The 21,313-nt window shown below is 37.9% G+C and overlaps 1 protein-coding gene across 1 annotated transcript in view; it reads left to right on the plus strand.

Annotated features, from left to right (window-relative positions):
* Positions 1-21,313, plus strand: part of CEP112 (centrosomal protein 112) — a 175,211-nt gene that overhangs the window by 58,886 nt on the left and 95,012 nt on the right. Inside the window, exons 18-19 of the mRNA XM_049812666.1 lie at positions 8,162-8,297; positions 11,621-11,728. Coding sequence (XP_049668623.1) covers positions 8,162-8,297; positions 11,621-11,728 — 244 coding nt within the window. The remainder of the gene's footprint in view (positions 1-8,161; positions 8,298-11,620; positions 11,729-21,313) is intronic.

Consider the following 21,313-nt stretch of genomic DNA (forward strand, 5'->3'; position numbering starts at 1 on the left):
AAGAGTTGGGATATAATTTTACTCTTTAAAACAGGGCTGTGTTTTTTTGGTGGTGATTTTCCCCCCCCCCCCCCCCCCCCTCCTCTAAGAATCAGTGGAAAAACAGCCAGCTGTTCTCCACTTGGTGCTCTGTTTGAGCATCTGAAACCTTTTAGAGCAAAACCAGTCAAAGTTTCCAGCATATTGTAAACATTCCTTTAGCCCCAGTGAACATGCTGACATAACCCTCACTCTAGGGGGCACAATGTAAAGTATCAACAGAGGACACAAAAATGTGGTAGCTTTATTTAATAGCCTCACTTAAAAGAAAAAATAAAGTGTTCTGTTAACTATTTACAGCCTTTCATTTTCTTTCAGCAGTTTCTCTGGAGACCTACTGGCAATAATGAAATATGTATTTAAAGGAAAGCTCCAGTTGTACGAAAAAAGTAACAGTTGATTTTTAATCCTTGTCTATGGGACCATTATGTCCCCTACAATGGTTATAGAGATACCATATGACAACATCTTAATGTTAGCAACTATGAAAATGCTTCGATGTAATATCTAGCTGTATAAAATGAAAAGTATTGCTTTGAGGTGAACAGCATCAGTGTATCATGCACTTAGGTTACCTGCTGTAAATTGCTATTCTAATAATTAACGTAGTTAAAAGCTATAGATTTTGACCTCACTAAGTGAGTATAAAAGTAGTTAACGCAAATGTCAGACTCGTTCCCTTATTATTCCAAAAGGCTTCCCTTTCACATTAGTGCATCTTTTAGATTCAGTACAGTGTATTTCAAGACTATATAGTGATGAAAGAAGAGCCTTCAGTTGGCTAAAGAAAGTCTAACAGATGATTGAATTTAATAACTGATTTTTAATAAGCATAAAGTGTTTCAGGCTGTCACCTTTTTGGGGGTCAGTTAAAAACTATCTACAAAAATAGTACAGGGAATGACTGTTCTTTTTGTTGTTGTTGCCAGACGATTATGATTGCTAGACTTCAATTGCACTTGGTAATCTTAAGTTTACTTTTTGCTTTTTATGTACTTTGTACAACTTTCCCTCAGCTTCATCAACAACACAACCAACCTTCATTGAGGAAATAAAGTTAATATTTCAAACAGTACTTTCATTGAAAAAACAATGTGAAAATCCATGTCTACCTTACCAGCCTCTTAGAAAGAAGAAACTGATGAGCTGAGTAGATACTCATCATTCCTCAGTATCGAGTTACTATATTGTCCATTACAACATGGGTATTATTATTCTGAATCCTAAACTATAATAGTACAATTATTATAGCCATAAAAATAGTTACCTTAAATATGTAGAATGACAGAATGAAGACTGTATCCTTGTACCTCCTTGCATAGGTGAGTGATATAGTTGCTTTTTGGATTCTTTACTTGCTTAGTCAAAACTGGTATTTGGTGGTGTAGCCATCATTGTCTAAGGGTAGAATAGAAACAGGATTGGTGGGAAATAATTTATTTTATTAAAGGCTTTTTGACCCAGGCTGTTTTTATCGGCACCTCTTTGAAATTATAAACCTGGCATGCTTTAAGCTGAAGTAATTAGTTAGAGGTTTGATTTAGAATTCTGTTTTGGAAAAATCGGAGACAGTCTTAATACTGTTATTTCATACTCGTCATCTTTCATTTGCCATCCACTGTCGGCTCTGTCACTCATAACGCATCTTGGGCTGTTCTTTGTTAGTGTGAAGTGACTCTTCTTGCCTGGCTCTCCTCGTCTGCCTGGTGATGTCTCCCATAGTTTGTCCTTCAGGTGCTTTATTTTATTCGTCCTCCAGCTTTCTGTGCCACAGCACTGTTCTCTGATTCCTGTCTTTTCCTTCTTTGCACCTCTTCTCTGGGTATCTCATGAATCTATTTACTATCTGTGCTGCTGACTTTCTGGTCCACCTTTTAATTACAGTCTTGTCTGCTTTTATCTAAGCCATTATCTACACCTGTCTCTCTAATTCTCCCCTCCATGTTCTCCTTGTTGAGGTTTAGCTGTCATCTCAGCATGTAAAAGCCATGACTATTAATCTCCGTTCTAATCCTCCTCTCTTGATAATGGAGCCTCTGTGGCCTTTCATATATGTGCTGTATCTAAATGTTGGAGGCAGTTTCTGCAGCATTGAGCAAAACTATAACATTTTCCTTTCCAGCCACATTTACAACGCTTGCCCAGCCTTTCAACCCACATCTCATTCATCATTTTGCTGTTGCTGTTTTTATTCTGTTTACATAGCAGCTAGCACAACAGTACCCTGTCATTATTATAATGAGAAATAGTTATAATAATTATTAGTGTGTTTAACCAATGTCTATCTAATTTGTGAGCCATTAATTTTGAATGTAATGCATTATTCTTCTTATTTCACAGAAGTGTGATACTACACACGTGGAATATTATTTACTCTAAATTAATTAACGGCTTTAAGTAGTGGTTTAGCTTGTTAATGTTATCTCATGATTTATTTAAAACGTAAGTATATAGTTTAAAATAATAATTGTATCGTAAATATCGTTCATTGTTACAGCTTACTTGAAGGAATGCAGACCAGCTTTTTGATGTTAACGTCTTGAATGATGGAAACTGTAAACAATTTATAAGTGGATTCATGCTTTTTCTCATAAAGACGAGTTCATCTCGTACTTAAAATCGGGGAAAGAAAGATAAAATTGTTTGCTACTTTATATTTTTGGCTTTATTTCTTTGAAATGATGAAACAAGTTAGAATGCTTTCTAACAACTTCGAAATATTAAAGTGCCCAGGGACAGGATAGGGATGATGTTTTGAAGGCAATAAATATTTCAGCTTCACATTTCAGTCTTTCTTCTTCAGTCCTTTGATCTGGCTTTGGTTTAGTTATCATTCCGCTTGAATGACTTCACACTGTCTTTCTTCCTCTCCACACCAAAAAGAAGTGTTCTGCACATATTCCATATGTTTGGGCGTTCGTGTTGTAGGAGAGCCCTCGTTGTTCCTCATTGTTTGCTGGTAACCATAGCTAAGATGGGTGCATTTAGGCCCAATATGTAATTTACACAGAAAGCTGTTACTTAACCATCACTATTTGTTAAAAACAGTAGAGCAGGAAAAGTAATATTGTTTTTTGTGTATTTTAGAGAATTGGTATTACTCTGGAAGCATTTTTCTGTAACAATAAATAAACCAGTAACCCCTTCTTTCTACAAATACATGGTACTTTAGGCCTTAATACATTATTGATGTAGCCTGCATTCTAGAAATTAAATTAGAGGAGCTGTTTGCTGGGGTTTTTTTTTTAGCAGTTATCGCACCCAGCTAAAAAGTGGTGTCATGGATCTTGCATTTGGCTATAAATGGATAAACCGCTGCATTCATGTGGGGCCCTGCCAGTATCGGGACACCTCCACGTGAGAGTTTCTCTGGGATCAGGAGCAGGATTGTGGGTTCCCTTACGTTTCCGTATACAAAATCTTATATATGTGTCCATATACTGGATGGGTACTCATGTGTCTGTAGCTTATACACAAAAGATATAAAATCATAGAACTTCCTGAAATTTGCTTTTGTATGGAAAGATTGTGCATGTTTTGATGAAGGTTATGTTTTTAGCAACTCGGTAACGCTGTGTATTATGTTGCTTAGCGAGTTGTGTTCTCCTTTGGGAACATGCATTTATATAGGTTTTTCCAGATCTAAACTGACTATATAAATGGTGATAACTGATTTTGTTTCAATACAGATTAGTAAACGAGTAAATTTTTTTTATTTCTTTTGTCAACAAACAAAAAAGGAAGCTGTTTAGAAACAAACCCAGCAATATCCTTTTTCAGGTGCCTTCCAGCAAGCGAATAGTTTGCAGTTTGGAAGGTAGTGAAGCAGTTTTTCCTCAGAGGTATTAATATTTGGGGAGGGGAGGAAGGAATGGGCAAAGACTTGTGTAAGTACAGCGAATCTAAATACATAGGATCAGCACATATATATATGTGTATATATATATGTATATATATATATAAAATGTGGGATCATCAGGGTAATCGGCAGGAGAGCCTGGCCTTTCCGAGAAGAGCTCGGCTTCATCAGCAGGACTGAAGGCTCAGCCATTACTCTGCTTTTCCCATACCTCAACCTTTTGCAGCAAGATTAATTTCTATCTACAGGCATAAACCCAAAGTCATACTAACCTGTGATAGACTTAGACAAGAGATGAAGCCTCTCCCTCTTGTGGAGTTCATCAGAATCTAAGTTCCAGAAGCTTATTCAGTGGCAAAACGTATCCTTACCATAGAAATTCCTTGCTCTGCTTTTGTGCTCCGGTACAGTTAGGAAACAGTGGTCTGTTTGGAGACGAGTGGGTTTTCACTGCTGCCAGCAGTATGTGAAAACCTGGCAAAGAAATCACATATTCATGAATTAAAGCATGGTATAATTTTTATAAGAAAACATCAGGACTTTCGTGATACAGTTATTTTTCATACCGTGGAAAAGCTTTCCACACCCAGGGACCTTGTGTGCGGATTTGCTAATGGGATGTAAAACTCGCTGTCCACAGGAGTTGTCTACGTGTAGCTCACAGAGGTACACGCTTTGGACATGTGTATGCTTACATGCAGTCTAAAATGTTTTAATTTGAGGAGGCCGAGACCAAGACAGGTGTATCTCCTGCTCTCGTTCGCTGTTGGTCAGCCTTTGCTTTTGTACAGGGAAGGGTGAGAACCCTGCGAGTGACAATGCTGGTTCATACTATATTTGCTGGGACATCTTGGGTTTATTTAACCTCTCCTGTAAATCACTGGATTGCCCCGTGTTTTCATTAACTTGACTTGCAATGCTATAATGTCTTGCTGTGTTTAGTTGTTACCTCTTGGAAGACATTTTACTAAGCAAGGAAAATATTTATGATTAAGCATGAAGAGGAATGTTTATATTTTCCATTTATCAGTACACTTCAGAGTGCTGCTTTCTGAAATTGCAATTCTGGACTTCATAGTCAACTTTCACTGAGATGGTTTGTGCTGTGTAAGATTGCTAATTCTGTTGCTATATCCTTTACACGCTGAAACAAGGGGAATTTGCTGCTTTTTAAATTGGGGCTGAAGACTAAATTCACCCAATTTTTATACTCAAGCCGGCTCAGCTTTAGGGGATTTAAGTGATGTAATTGTATTGTATTCGGCCCCACAACTAGTCCGACTGAAAAAAATAATCTTCAAAGTGAATATTTTAGTGCTTCATGCAAGGCACATTGCTCAGTGTCTTGGGAAAAAAAAAAAGTAAAGCTTTTCTTATATTTGTGAACCGTGGTCCATTGTTGTACAGGTTTTCTAAGCTTCTGTACAAATCTTAACTGCACAAAAAGTAGAGAGAGCTGGCTCCCTCATCCTTAAAAAATGAAGTTTTATTCCTGCTTATAATGAGATGTTGCATTTATTCATGGGATTAAGTCCTTAAAAGAAAGGAAGGTGCATAAAACCAGGTTCCTAAAAGTTTACATCATAACATTTCAAAATAAAAGTATATTCCTCAGGAAGAAGATGCATAAATTCGGAGGCTCACTAACAGCGCAAGGACTGACATCTTGTCCTTTTATGTTTAGATTTGTTGCATTTCCATCTGACTGGACCAAAAATGTTGGTCTGGTGTCTCTTGACACTTATCTTATCCCTTATGTGGATATGTTTGAATAAGCTTCGGGTTTTGGTTTTGTTTCCAGTGTGGAGTGGAAGTATTAGATGTATTTTGCGGGGAGGGAGATTTGTTACCCAGTGCCCATAACTGAATTGAGGATCTTTGGGAGGAGAAGTTGAGGTTTTCCCCTCTCAGTGTTTCTTCCAAGGTAGCAGATGTGGATAGCGGTCCGTTGGTGACCGTGCTGCTGCCGGGCTCTCGTCTTCTCTTTCAGGGTGTTGAGCCATCCGTAGGTCTCAGGAGATAGCTCAGCCTCTTACATATTTTCTGCGAACTGCTGGTAGATTGTGTTGTGGGAGAGGGGAACGACATGCTCACTGTAATTCAATATCAAACAGCTATTAACTTAAAAAGTTCTATATTCAGCAAGCTCCCTAGTATGGAGGTTTCAGGGGGGTAATTGAGCCAAATGTCTTTGCAGCTAGAGCCAATGCATAACTAACTCATCGGGTAGTTCATATCATTTTTAGCCCTGGAGGCATCCTTGGTGTGCCCATTCTGCAAAATGGCTGAGGGTTTTTGTGCTTGCAATTTTGATCTTTTGGATCCTTTGTAGGTAGAAATTTAAATCCTAAATGGTCTTCTTGCCAGTTGAATTAAGACAAGGAAAAAATGTTGATTTTGGTGGTGTTGGGTTTTTGCTGTGTGGTTTGGTTGGGTTTTTTGTGTTTGTTTTTTTTTTTTTTTGTTATTGTCTCATAACTGAATGGAGAATATGGTAACTTAGATTAATATACAGATATGCTTCCCCCTCAAAGGAGTTTAGAAAATGGAATTGCTGAGGCAGTAGAAGTAAAGCATATCTGTGTAGGTGTGATGGATGCTCTCTAGCAAATGTGAAGAAAATTTGCACACGGTCTCTTATGAACAGAGAACCAAAAACCCCAAACAATTATCACCAAAATGTGATACAGGATTTTGTTCTATTTTGCTCCAGTTGCTGCTGGGTAAGAAAGGTATTTTCCTTCTTCTGTAGTGAAAATAGCAGTCTCCTTATGTCTCAATTATTCCGTCAGCTGTGAGTAAGGCACCAAAATAAAATATTTTTTAAAAAATCTGCATAATGAAAAAACTATAAAAGTAAACAGTAATATACTTAGGGCTTGTGGCATTTCTTTGATCTCTTTGCTAATAGAATTACCCTGCTCTCCTACACTGCAAACAGACGCTTTGTGAAGATGTAGGATTATGTTCTTTGTCCCATTGTCAAAGTCTGGTATGAAAACCACAGAAGAGGATGTGAATACTGTAACTTTGGGCTTGGCAGCTTCCTGACCTTTATAAAAGGCTTGCTCAGTGCTGTAATAGCTAGTTCAGTGCTGGCAAGGTGACAGACTAGATGAATTAGCTGGTCTTTTCCGTCTCCTATGTGTCAGATTCTTTGTTTTATATGGAAATAATTTCTGTCAAAATGGGAAATTTATCATGAGGTACTTCCCCTGCCTGTAAAATGAAATGTCAACCACAGGTCTGTGTGAATGTGTCTTCTGTTACAAACCACTGGTGGAGCCAGCTTTGTCCATTGATACCACCATTGTGTTCCCCTGTGTTTTAACACAAAGTCAGGCAACGCCACTGACCTGCAATGATAGCAACGTGTAATAGAAAGCAACGCTGCCTGATTGTCTTCCATGTGAGGAATCATATCAAAATTTCTTCAATATTTAGAGGTTATTAGGTTTTTTCTCTGTGATGTGTCAATATGGTGGATGCGTCCGTTTCAGCTGTGTGTGTGTGTATATGTATGTGCATCTATGTACCTAAAATGTTATTACATGCATTACTATTGATATACTCTGATGTCTTAAGAAAGCCAAACCAATTTCTATGTATGTATTGACTTTGGTATGTCAAATAGTATAGGCTGTTAATATGAAATATCTTTGCGTAAAGATTTAACATCTGTCATTACTTTAAAAGCTGAATAGATATTACGGCATTATGGGTTTCTAATAGATTAAGAAGGTACCATATGTCACGCATTACCCTGCTTTGCATTTTGATATATGTCAAGCAGTGAATAATCCTGCATATTGTCTAGGCAAAGATGGCACTGGGATAAATTTTTTGTTTGGTTTTTTTTTGTTTTGTTTTTTTTTTTAGTGGGAGAAGATGATAGTGCTAAAAGGAATTCATTTAAATATTGAGGGGGGCAATATACTTTTAAAGGTGAGATTAAAAAGGGGCGGTTATAGGGTGTGCAGTGAACCATTCAAGTCAATGCAGACTTTGAAGATGGAGGTATTGTTGCAAGCTACGAACATGGTGTTTAGGCGTGCAAAATTCAATGAGAGAAAGCGAAAATAACTCTTGCCTTCTATTCCCTTCTTCAAAGTATTGCTAAGGGAAGTTTGGCAGAAGCTGGGACAGGAAATTGAAATCTGAATACTATTTTAAACTGATAGGGTTAAAGGCCTCTCTTTTACACTAGCACACTTGTTCTTTTATTTGATACTTGAACTCTGAAAATTTTCTGTGACTTTCTAGGGAGAAGGAGGAGCAGCTGACTCGGGTGACAGAGGTACAGAGGCTGCAGGCCCAGCAGGCAGATGCTGCCCTGGAGGAGTTTAAGCGGCAGGTGGAGCTGAACTCAGAAAAAGTCTATGCTGAAATGAAACAGCAGGTGAGAAGGTCACAATGCCAGCCTTTCTGAAACTCTGTCTCAGTAGGATAGCATATTCTGATCTTATAATGCCAGAAACATGCTTCACTTGAGAGTGCTACATCAAAATCTTTCACAATGTAGTGTCTTTGCTAGCAAGTCAAAAAGGGATGTTAGCAGTTGTTTCATCTTTCTAACAAAGCCAGAATTGTCATTGTTATAAAGATATCTGCGGTTATGATACTGATTAGGGATTTTTCAGGAGTGAGAGTATAAAGTGTTAGTTTATACGCCCCTATGGAACAACGTTTGTAATTTTCCACTTAAATGTGTGTCTCTTCCTACTCTTTTCGGAACGACTCTGTCTTCCGTTAATGAGGTCTTGTAATCAGTTGGAGCCTAAACAGGGGCAGAGCCATTGTGGCTGCTGGCAGTCATGTGCAGAGGACAGAAAAATCCAGTTTTCTGTCCCTGAAAATTAGTAGCGGGAATTTATGTAAAAGATTTTAGCGTCTTAAATTTCTTATGGAGCAAACAATAGTTAAACTGTTGTCCCTGGGATTTTACAAATCCAGTACAATGAGCGAAATAAAGAACAAGCGACAGGTGATCAAAAAGAAGGGGCGAGAAGGGAGTATTTCCCTAACTTGCTCATGTGGTTGAAATGTCTCTACATATTTCAAGCTTGTAATTCTACCTGACCATATACTTGGTTTTCCAACCTCAACTATCATAACCAAACCTTGCTGGTGACAGCAGGATGCTGCAATTTGACATTGTAATGGATTTCTAAGAAGGTTGGCTTATAACTTAACAAATTATCTTTTTGTTGTTCTCCTGAAGATTTTTTTCTGAATATCTTCAACAAAAGTGAGAAATTAAGTAAGGCATTGCTGATATTTTTAAGACCCGTGCAGACCGCAAATAATAGAATTTGGAAATAAAAAAGCAAGAACAAACTTATAAAAGCAAGATTTGTTCTGCAGACTAGACCCATCAGGGCAATATGACATATCCTGCAATTTTAATCTAACATTTTCTCTGCTGTGAGATTGTTCTCCAACTTCTTCAAGATGTCTTAAAATAATATCTTATTTCTGCTCCAAAAGGGATATAGTCTAATTCTAGAAAGACTAATAATAGTTTCATTCACTTAAAAAACCCCCAGCAAACAAGACCATTCCAAAACAAAAAAATGTGCAAAAGAATTTGGAAAACTTGAAGTCAATCGTCATTTAAAAATGGCTGCAAATTTCTTTTAGAATATTGCTGCGTTCTGGGGAATTTTGAAAATAAATTTTGCTGTACTCCAAGAATCAGCCATGGGTTTGTTGTGTCCCTACCTGCACGCTAAAATATAGAAATAGTAAATGATATTGTACGATTGAGCAGTACTGTTCTACAGGAACCAAGGTTCAAGGAAATACATCAAAGAAACACTACTGAAGCTGTCTTCATAGCTTTGTCCTTTCTCATTCTTCTGCATGCACATACTCTTTAGATAAATCACCTGTTAGATTGTAACATATTGGAAAATTCTATTTTTTTCTGGTTAGGTAGAATGTATTACTTACAAAACAAAAACTGTAGTAGCTATAGCAACACTGTGCTTTTAACTACACTAGAAATGTTGGGCCTCTAAAACCAGTTTTTGGTGTGTGGTAAAGTTAATTATGGACATAAGTAGCATGGGGTCTGGCATGTTCCGTTCTTGTAATCAATATTTGATTCATTAGTTTGGATCTGTGGTATCTTTTTGCCATCTGCTTCCTATTTTGTCAAGCTTGTGATTTTTAAGAGTCACCTGATGCCCACTGATGGGCGAGCGGTGCATTTTTAACTATAAGACCTGCATTTTTTTCTAATAGTAACTAGCAAAAAGAGAAACAATAAATAGACTATGTCATGGTACTTTAGATCTAGTGTTTCCTGGGTTTGGCAAATGATGATCAAGAGCTGTTAGTGCGCTTGTAGGAAATCTGTGAATGTGACCTAACAAGTAAAGTGCAAAAGCCAGTAGAGTTAAAGCATCTTTGCATATGGTTTTACTATTTCACTTTTTAGAATGTTTTCATTCTCTTAAAAATAAAAATCCTTAAATAAAGTAACAAGATCTTTTATTTTTCTGGTTTTTATTGAGCTGAGTAAAAGATGGCTATGAACATACAACTTGAATAAGTTTGGAGGCAGAAGAAATTATTCATAAAATATTCATTGAAGTCCCTTTTCATAATAGCAGATAGTAGCAGTGAGGTTCAAGAGCTACTGGAGGGATAACTTGTTGCTTTCTATTCTATTTTTCCGCTTTCTATCTGGCCAACTGTTCCTAGTCCTATATCTTCTTCTCTTGCTGCAGTATTTTCCAATAAAATGCTTTTCCCACTCCGAGTACTGCCTTTTCTCCTCTTTTCTTGCCTTAGAAGTGATGTCCAGGCTGCTTGGCAAAGAGATCTGTTGAAGACAGAACACTCCCTTAGGCCAAACAGGATTTTGGCTTGTGTTTCAGGAATTCACGTGTTTCTTCTTTTGGTACAGCAGATGGACTTGTCGCAGCGCTGGTCCTCCTGACAGCTACACCCCTATTTTCTCATTCTCTCTCTCTCTCTCTCTCTTTTTAAGGAAGGCAGTTTATTCACTGCTTGTGTTGGGACCTAGATCTAAAAGTAATTGATGAGTACGCACTGCAGCATAGTACTCTGTGTGTGTGTGTGTGTGTGTGTGTATATATATATATATTTTCCCCTGGAAACATGCCTGATGTACAGCTAACAGTTGTGCGTTTGATACAAAAGCCTTTGTTAATTGAGTTATGAAATTGCTTCCTTGATGCTGTGTGCTGGAATCTGTGGGACTCATTATTCATAGGCGATGACTATCTTCAGAGAACTTTACTTGCAGCCAAATAATTCTCTTTTAAGTTATTTTACTGATTTAATGTAAACTTACTTTAAATGTGTAGTTTGTGCACTGGCTCGTACATGATTTCCCTTGAATTTCCACAGGCAATCTATTTTTGAGTGAAATATATTTGAGTCTTAAATATTGAGTCTAGAAAAATATTCACTTAATTTTGATGGGATGTGCACTACTGTCAAGTGAAAAACTGAGCCAATACTTTGTAATCAGGGAGTGGCATGGCATAGGTGATCGCTGTATCCTTAAGTAACTAATAATCCTGTAGTGACTGAATATTAATTTTCACTACATACAAATAGTGTAGTTATCATTCTCAGCAGGTTATATTCGCCTCTTTGATGGTTTGCAAACAACTGTAGAAACGTCAGACTGTTTCAAGCTATGCCTTTTTAAAAAAAATTAAATATTCCCTTTCTTTTACCATGTAGATGGAAAAGGTTGAAGCAGATCTAAGCAGATCAAAATCGCTCCGGGAAAAACAATCCAAAGAATTCTCCTGGCAATTGGAAGAGCTCAAGCAAAGATACGAGCAACAGGTCAGTCGGTTTGCTCCTTCAGGTGGAAGGGAGCAGGGACATCCTTTCATGCATCTTTTCCCGTTCTCACTGTGCATTGCTGTTCTTTGTATAAAGACAAAATTTATAGGTATGCAGAGTTTACACAATGGGGGATTGAGGGGGAGAGTCTATATAGAAAATATTTTTGTTTCCTCTTCGCAATCCTTTGTACCTCTGACTCTTTCAAATTGTTTCCCAGGCTTACAGGTGGCAACACCTATTTTCATAACGGCTCGATGAAATTATTTAATGCGTTATCTGTTTTTCTTCTCGTCAAGAAACAGCGTTTTATCCTTTTATCGTTTTTAACATGGGGAGTGTTCGTATGAATGCTTGTTTTGGCCCACTGATAGTGATTTTCTTTATTGTAGTGTAATTTCAGGGTTGGGAAACATTCAGGAAACATTTGGGTGGAGACAAGAAACTTGAGGTCAGTAGTGTTGTGAAGTGTAAAGGGAAAAAACAGAAATAGAAGTAGACAAATTATTGCATGATGTTGGCTTGAGAGCTACACAACTGAAACAGTCCATCAAACACTTGCATAAGGTGGTCCTGAAAGGTTGTCATGAAACTGAAGTGGCATCTGTTTAGTAACACCTGTTAAAGGATTGAAAATTTTTTTCTGGTTACTTTATAGCAATCATACAGTTAGTCCATAAGCCTGAAGTTCTCTCTTATCAATGTTGCATGGATAAAAGTTTAGATTTCCACCAGGGAATGTGATTTAATTTCTGTTTAACTTCTGTGCTGGTAAGAGGATGAAATACTGCAGTTGGCTTGTGGTACGAGATCTGCTCTGGTCTGTCTGGAAGGGGCTTTTTCAAGTAATTAAGGAACAAGATCACTTTGGTAGGTGTTGAGAGAGACCTTTGCCTGTGCTTGGGCAAAACACAATAGTGTTTTGTGCGTGGCTCTGAATAGAAGAGAGTTTGTTGGTTCAGATCAAAGTATTTTCCTTATCCTCACTCAGAATTGTCGACATTACTAATTGGGTTGCCATCTGACAAAGGGTGAGAAGCTGTCCTGTGTAATACTGAGATACGTCTGTGCAGGTGTTTTGTTCAACTGGGTGATATTATTTATGATTCTTGTATTTAATGATTCAGGAATAGTCTGGGTTACAGAGATACTGCGGGTTTTGTTTCATGCTTGCATTAAGGGTGAGGAAGTTTGACATGTCAATTAAAGGACATACTGGAGGGAGGACAAGGGAAAGTGTTGGGGTTGAGCATCCGCTTGAAGGTGGAATTTTTTATGGAATCTTACGTTCATGTCGTTTTAGTGGTATGGTTGGTTCGCTTTTTTCTTTACAGTTCTGATAATTTGTGGAGCATCTTTAAAGTCCAAAGTAAGCATTCATTCCAAGATTTTGTTCCCAGGTTTAGGAACACGATCTATACAGATAGATACTAATCTGCAGTTCATCAGATATAGGTAGGAACAGGAATGTCAGAACAAATGGTATTGCTTTTGGTGTACATGGTAAGATTTACCAAGCCATAGGTACAATCTTCTGCCAAATACTTGCCTGGATTTATGCACTAAAGGCAAATGATAATGCCTAGTAGCGTCACAGTTTGGTTTTTATTTGCTTTCTTGTATCATCATGCCTATTATATTCAGACCTTCTGGAGATTGGACAAAAAAAACCCAAAAAACAAACCAAGAAATGAATGTGATGGTTAAAACTCTTTTGGTGAATCTTTTTACATTGGTATTCTGTAACAATGTCGATATTGTGGTAAACATCAGTGGAAGCGTTTTCCGCTAAGAGGAGGTGTTTACTGCTTCACTTCTATTTTATTTAAGATAGCTACTTTTTACTCTAAGAAAGAACAGCTATATTTTATGAAACGTTACTGAAACCCAAGGAAATGCTTTCAGCACCAAACAGCTAAACAATGAGAGCCTCAGAATAATTTTTGGAAGAATTCTGTTTATGCCCTTTTTAAAAATTTATTTCTCTTCAGACTTCAATTGGAAAGTTCTTTGAAAGCTTGCAAACATGAAAAATATGTGACCCTGCAGATTGCAATGGGTTATCATTGTAAACGACATTCTTTTTGTATTGTCATTTTTGCAGTACAAAGCTCCTTCAGCCCAGCCACAGAGCAATATGAGCTCAGTTCTTCCACTCTTAAAATTTCCTTTCAGTAGTTCCAACTTCTGTTTCTCTGTATTACTCTCTATTTATGCTTCAGAACTTCTAAACCATTTTTAAAGCAGACTTTACCTTGCCTTGCTTTACCGCATATTTCTTTGGTTGTTACTTGGGGAGGAATAGACTAATTTAAACTGTTTAAACAGAGCAGTAAATTAGAATTGGTTGTGCATTTCAGCACGGCTCTAGCAGACTTCCAGTTGGGAAGCAGACACCCAACCAAAAAACCAGATACTTTAGCTATGTGAGAACTGTAGTAATTGCTTTGAGATGTTCTGCCTCAAGTCTCTGAATCTAATTGTCAAATGGAATTTTATACACAAAAGGAAGGCAAATTGATCTTCAGATTAGGTTGGCATGGTGAGTGGCAGAGGTAGCACTGACAGCATACTGGACCATTCAGTTGCCCATAAATTTAATCAAGTTGGTAATGAAGAACCAAATGAACTGATGTGTTATCCAGTTCTCCAATCTGAGAAACATCTTGGAAGTGTAGGGACTTGAAAGCTGTGGTTATACCTCTCTGCTTTATATGAATGGTTGCCTGTGCTTCACAGGACCCTCCTTGAATGTTGATTTCAAAGAGACTACTGGTGTGAACATGGACCATTGGTTGTGGGCCTGAAAGATTGCTCTGCCTGCAGATTGGACATACAGATTTATTACATATTGATATTTATCTGATACGTATATCAATAAATAACCTGATATATATTCATATATATAATTTTTATTTTCCTTGAAAAAGAATTATGACAAAACCCATACAAAACTATGGCAGTTAATGTTTTGTTAACTTTTCAAATGCATTGGAATCCATTAATAAAGCAAAGAAGACATTTCGGATCTTGCAGTGTTTGGTATCAGCTGTCAGGTGTCACTCCTGGTTCCAGCTTCATCTGATTCAGTGCCACTTTTCTTTTGAAGTATCCACTGAGAACACTGTTAGAGAGAAACTGGTGGCTTTTTTTTCTTTAAATATACTTTAGCTCAACTTTGTTCTACTTGCAGCTGTTAGATTTGAAAGTATATTTTGAAGAAAAAAATAACTCCAGCAGCACCACAGTTCCTATCTGCTGGGAGCAGCTGCTTTCGGCACTTCAAAGCCAGTGGACACCACAGCGAAGGCCTCAGCCTTTCCTGCCTTTGAAATGGTTGCAGTATCTATAGTTGGGCTTTATGGCACCGTCAGCACAGGAAAAAAGGTTGTTTGGTTTTTTGCACCCCCTCTCTTTTTTCTTCTTTTTTTTTTTCCTACTTTCTAATTACATCCTCAGTTTAGCTCAAAATACCTGGGAAGTGTTCCTGCTGAAATCATTTTCCACAAGCCCAAATGTTTGAAAGAGCACGTGCCCAAACTTTTCAATAATGGATTTTAGGCAGGCAAATTTGACAAAGTTAATGAATTTGCTTTTTTTTCCCCCATATCCACGTCTGTTGGGCACTTTCTGAGAGCTCATCTCTTGGGGCAAGCCGTGGTACCACGGCACAGCACTCGTGGTGGAACAGGGCATCATGCAGGGCCAAGTATGTACTCACCTTCATTTCAAGCAGATTTTCATAAATTGTCATGAATGGAACACTTTCAGTGAACTTTTGGAGAGCTTAATGTTTAAATGGTATTAGCTTGTCCCTTTTTAAAAAAATACAATAATAGATCACTCTGATCACTGTTACACCCATTTTTTGTTATAAATATTGGCTGAAGTGCTGTGACTGAGTGAATGTGAAAAGAATGAGATGCAAGATTAGTAAGAGAGCCAAAGTCTATGAAATGTCATTTTCCTAGCAGGGAGAACGCACTATGAAAAAGTGGAAGAATTACTGTGATAGCAGGATGGTGTTACTTGCTGAGTTATGTCCATACTGTCTGAAATTAGATGCCAACCTGGATGTATAAATAAGCCTTTTGTTTTGGTTCATCTTTTCTTTAATGGTGTTTATTCCATTTTAAAATAATAATTATTCATGCTTCCATAGCAAAGTGGAAAGCTATTACGTGATAGCTGAAGAATCTCCCTGTATCTCAGGAAATCCTTTCTTGTGACATTTATTGTTGGGTTCTGACTTCTGTAAAACTCTTGAAGGAATAATTAGAGTTGTCGTCTTGTCCTATTTAGCCAAATAGGGAAGAAACAGGACACTTTCAGAAATGTTTTATGGGGTATTTAACAAGATCACTTTGAGATGATGTTAAAGGTGAGAGAAATAGTCTACACTTTTAAGTCTGGAGCAAGACAAGGGTGTGGCTGAGCTTAAATATGCCTTTTATATTAAAGAAAGAGGTAAAGTGCAGAATCAGCTGGTTAAAAGTGAAAAAAGCATGGCTGTAATCTTACCTGCCAGCAGCAAGGACAAGTATCCAAGGTAGTGTTAGGAAATTGTTCTTATTTTAGCAGTGTGCTGGAGGAGAGGAAGATATTATCAGGAGGAGAGGAAGAATATTATTTAGGTCTTTCTGTATGTCTTTTATAACTTTCTAGTGAGGTTACTTTAAAGAAAAGAGTGGGGTTATCTTAGGTAAAATATTAATTTTATAATCACAACCATTGTTTTTATACCTAAGTGTGTATATTTAACAGCAAACATCTTGTTCAGTGCTAGCTTAATGTTAAGGTTCCAAGCACAATCTCATGCTCAGTTGCTTAAAAGTATTCTAAAGGGTTATTTAGATTAACATTTAATGGTTGGGCATCTCCCCTGATAATTTTTAACTGTTTAACTTTGTGCCAAGAGATTTTACTAGTGTTTCGATTATCAAGGGTGAGATGACGTTGTTTTGCTTTTGCTTAAAATTGGAGTGATAATTCCTTGAAATGCTGGAGGCAGGGTATTTTTGACCTGGGTGTGTTTTTAACTGAAGGTAGGATATTTCTGACCTGGGTGTGTTTTTTATTTTTTCCCTTGAAGATCTACTCAGGTGTATTTAGATAATAAACATTGCTTAATTCAGATATTCAAGAGTTCAGCAGCTAAATGTTCTGAAGAGTCTCACTGAGAATTTCCATGTCCTTTCCGGTAAATGGAGCCAGGACAGTTTGTGTATGAAAGTATGGTGTAAAGGCTGTGACCTCGAGAGAGACGGGGAAAATACAGTGTAAGTAAGGAACAGAGTAAAAAGTGGGGATTAAGCATTAAACCAAGAAACTGCTGTGACTTGGGAATGGGGCTTGGAAAGGAAGCTCCTCAGGGAAAGTAAGTACTGTCCGTGAAAAGAATTTGTGAGCAGCTGTGAAAAGCCCATGCAATGGAGCCTAGAGGTATTTAGGCTGAGAAATGTCATTTAGTCCCATGGATGAGGAGCACTGGAGAGCCAAGTCCTGCAGAAGGGGTCAGCTGGAGATGGGACATGGGCCGAAGGGTCCACTGAGCATGAGTGGGGTCTCCAGGAGCCAGCCTTCCTTATTACCTCCTGCTTTAACCGTGGCCACTCTGCCTTTCTGAGGTAGGAAGTAGGAAGGATAGATGCTGCTTCTACGCTAGATGCCTTGACTTTACAGTCCTATCGTGTTTATTTGGCATACTACTTTTAGCTCAATTGATCTTCTAGCCGGTAGTCTTGTCTTCAGAACTACTATAAACATCATCAGTCCTATCATGAGACACAGTCACCATATGTGCACCTTAAACTCTGACTCCAGTGTCATGCTCAAGCCTTCAGAGGCATTCAGCTGGACACACTGATAGAGGTAACAAACTTAACATTCAGCTTGCTTTGTCCCTGTACCTTTTCTCGGTTAGAGTTCCTGCCACCACACTTATGTCCTAGCTTTTCTTCTGTCCACATTCTTTCTTTTCTGTTTCTTCTAGCTTCTTTTTGGCTGCTTTGTTACCCACGCGAGTGAAGAAAACGTTTGCAAAGACGTGCTTGAAATATGGTATTCCTCAGACAGACCAATGTTCCAGGCGTTTCTTAGCTGTACTTTAAACAGTCCAGTTATATTCAGAGATTCACGATCCATTTTTAGTATGCTGGTTTAGTTATAAGGACACAGTCTTTGTAAAAAGCTTTGTTCCTTTCCTCTTTGTCTATAGTCTAAGATAATTGAAATACAGTCTGTTCTTGCATGGAGGCCAAATGAGCACGTTAGCAGAGGCTCTAAATTTTTCATGTCATCAGCAACAAGCTGCATAAATTTCATTTCATAAATTAATCTAGGATGCATAAATGTTTCCTTTGAACCATCCTAACACACAGATGAATGCCATTTGCACAGAATATCTGAGGAATAGTTTCTTCAATCAACAACATCAACTTTTCACTTTATGATATAGCTAAAACTCACAAATGGGAAAAGGATACGAATTTAACCTCCAAGTGAAGAGTGGGTGGAAGTCGTCTCGCTGTACCGTTGCTGTTTACAGAATTGTTAACCAGACAGATGGGTATTTACACTGTCTCCTTCAGGCATCTAACTTGTGTGTGATTCAGAGTTAAAAGCCTGAGCTCCCTGTATAGTCAACAGAATCAACTTTGCAGGGAGGAGGGAAAGGGGAGACGATTCCAGGAACATAAATTGGTGCCTGCAGTAAATAGCAAGTCAGGCTGCGAATGCCTGTGAAGTTGGTTCTCAGTGTTCAAAGGAGGTCCTTGGATAAACTCTGAATCCCTAAACAAAGACTATGTACAGTAAATCCTGTACCAGAGCCTGCTACAAACAGGCATTTGCAATGACTCAATGTATGTTAGTTTGAAAGAAATATTGCTGTTTGCAGACCGCGTTGTCTTTACTGGAGCAGGTGGGCTGGAGAAGGGGAGTGGGTCTTCCTGACATCGATCACGGCACTAAGTGTGATTTAATCGCAGGGATGCAACTTCATTGCCAGTATGTTGGTGATTTAAAAACAAATTTACTCATGGCAGGAGGATTGGGAAGATAGGAGGATTGAGGTGAGGTTTGTGCTGCCCATACTTTAAAAATATTAACATTCTGGAAGGCCTTTGTAAGTAAAAATTTACAGATCAGGCATATCGTTTTATATACGTGGTGAGACCACTCAGGTGTGTTGTTGTAGTGGGGAGGATAAATCAAACTGCAGTATGGATAATAGACCAGATTATGTCTTCTAGAGAATTTCTTGCAATACTTAGTTTGCATTTGAAATACAGTTATTAGTGGTTGATTATAAGGTAAAGTATAACAGGGAACACAGTCATGCCAATTAAATTATTGCAGCCTGCAATGAAATAGAAAGTAAAATGCATTCGCTATGCATGTACATTACCCTATATGCATTTGCTACTTCGGTGGTAATATGTGGTTCTGCACTGATGTATTTTTCACTGTCCCATTTGCCCTCGGCTCATTACAGCCCTTTTATCTTGGGAGTACTTTGTGTTCCAAATTATAGCAAAATCTCAAAAAAATGTGTACTTTTAAAATCCATTTAATTCATCTGCTGCAAAGTAGTTCTGGTATGCTCCCTTGCCTTGCAGTGAAGATTCCTCTTTTCTGTCCAAAGTTATGCTAAGCCAGAGCCCAGCATGATTAATACTCGATCCTCCAGCCTGTTATATCTGATTACTTTTAGAAGCAGTGTATTTGCAGAGATGGGTAATCCCCATATCCTCATGAAACACGCACATTTATTTATAGGCTTAGGAAATGGAAAATGCTAGATTTTACCAGAGTTGTAATTTGGGGATAGATCATGTGTTATATGCTGTGCTGGGCAGAGGTTAGGACTAGTTTTGAGCAGAGCAATGATAATGAAGACACCTGATTTACAAACACTCTTAAAGGCTTATAAGATGGAATTGCTGAGAAATAGACATGCTAGATGCATGCTGTAGGAGTGAGTTTAGTTCAGTTCTTTGCCATGACATGTGTAACTCATTGGTGGCTTCTCCAGCCCTTAGAAGTTCAGTCACGCCAAAATAGCGCTAATAAAATCATCCTGCCGTGCAAAACTATATTTTATATAGGTGTTACTTACAATATTTCTGGAATTGTGGACATAAATTTACATGAATTTTCATACTTTGGTGTCAAATGTTTATTGTAGCAGCTACATTTTTCAAAGAGGTAGTGAGCTAACTAATTTCCTTTCCCTCCTTTGGGGACTATAAAAAGAATTTCAAAGGCATACTTGTTCTTGAGAACAAGTTGAAATTGTTCTAAAATTGAAAAGCCTAAACTTAGTGTGTGATGTAAAAGCAAAAACTGGATAGTAGAAGGTCTTGTCTATATTAGGGACTTTAAAAAGGTATTTGCTGACGTTGATCATATTACAAGTATTTGGCTTCTGAAAATATCTTCTGCAATCAGTAGGCTGTTTACTGTAGATCTCTGTTCTTCAGATGTACAAACTGAACCAGCGTTAACAGCGGCATGATTTCACTTTAGGTCTTTATTGGATTGTCTCTCATTTTAGCAGGTTGTTCTAAAGCACCTCCACATTTGGCTGCAGTTAAGTCTGTCTGTGTTCGAAGGCCACCGCTGATCAGCAGCTGTGGTTGTCGGTGTCCTGCGTAGGGTGGGCATGATGGACATTGCCAGATTTGTTTGGCAGTCTGTGTGTATGTGTGTATTTATGCTAGTGAATAGCAAAAGGTGGTCACAGTTCTTGGATTAATCTTTTTTAGCTTTTTGTCAAGAATTTTGTCATCTTTTTTCAATTCTTTTCTCTGCAAGAGTAAGGAAATGTTAAATTTCAGGTAAAAGCAGAGATTTAAAAATAAATGGTGTAATTCTGGTGATGGCTTACTAAATCAGGTATTGGCTATGGCCTTGAATATGGTTCTATCATACTGGTGTGGAAAGAATTAAAAAATGGAGGATTCAGGCAAGAGGAGATCATATATTTAGAATACTTGTGCTACTTCGTAATAATAGTACTTCACGGTATAGAAGACCTATATGGGGTCAGTCAGTCCTGCTTGTTTTAGTGTCCAGGCCACAGCTGGAGATAGGAACAGATGCGCAGAGAAGAGAATAAGAGAATCTCGTCTTTGGGAGGGCAAAATGAGAAAACATCTAAGCCACAATGAATACGATCTGATTATGGTAATAGGGCGCCCACTATTATTTAATGAATACATCTTTTCAGCATCGCCCCTAATTCCCATTGTGAATATCGTGTTGCTTGTCTGAAATGTATAGCACCTAAAACTGTCTGTCTTCTAGACACTTATGTACTGAATTTGAGCGGACATTTTAATGTAATCTGATGAAGTGCTAAGCATCTAGGGGTAGATGCAGAAAGATCTCAACACGATACAATTTTTAAAGGAGGTGGTTTTCTTACATCCCTCAAAAAGGCACTTTCTACCTTAAAGAGGAGAGAGAATCCATACTGGTTTATGAAGAATTAATATAGTGTTCATGCAGCTTCCTGTGATGAAGTCCTGTTGTTGCTGAAAAACAGCATGGTGGTTGTTTTTTTTTCTTTTTGTTGGTATA

The sequence above is a fragment of the Accipiter gentilis genome, chromosome 10, assembly GCF_929443795.1.
Source record: "Accipiter gentilis chromosome 10, bAccGen1.1, whole genome shotgun sequence".
NCBI classification, from domain to species: Eukaryota; Metazoa; Chordata; class Aves; order Accipitriformes; family Accipitridae; genus Astur; species Astur gentilis.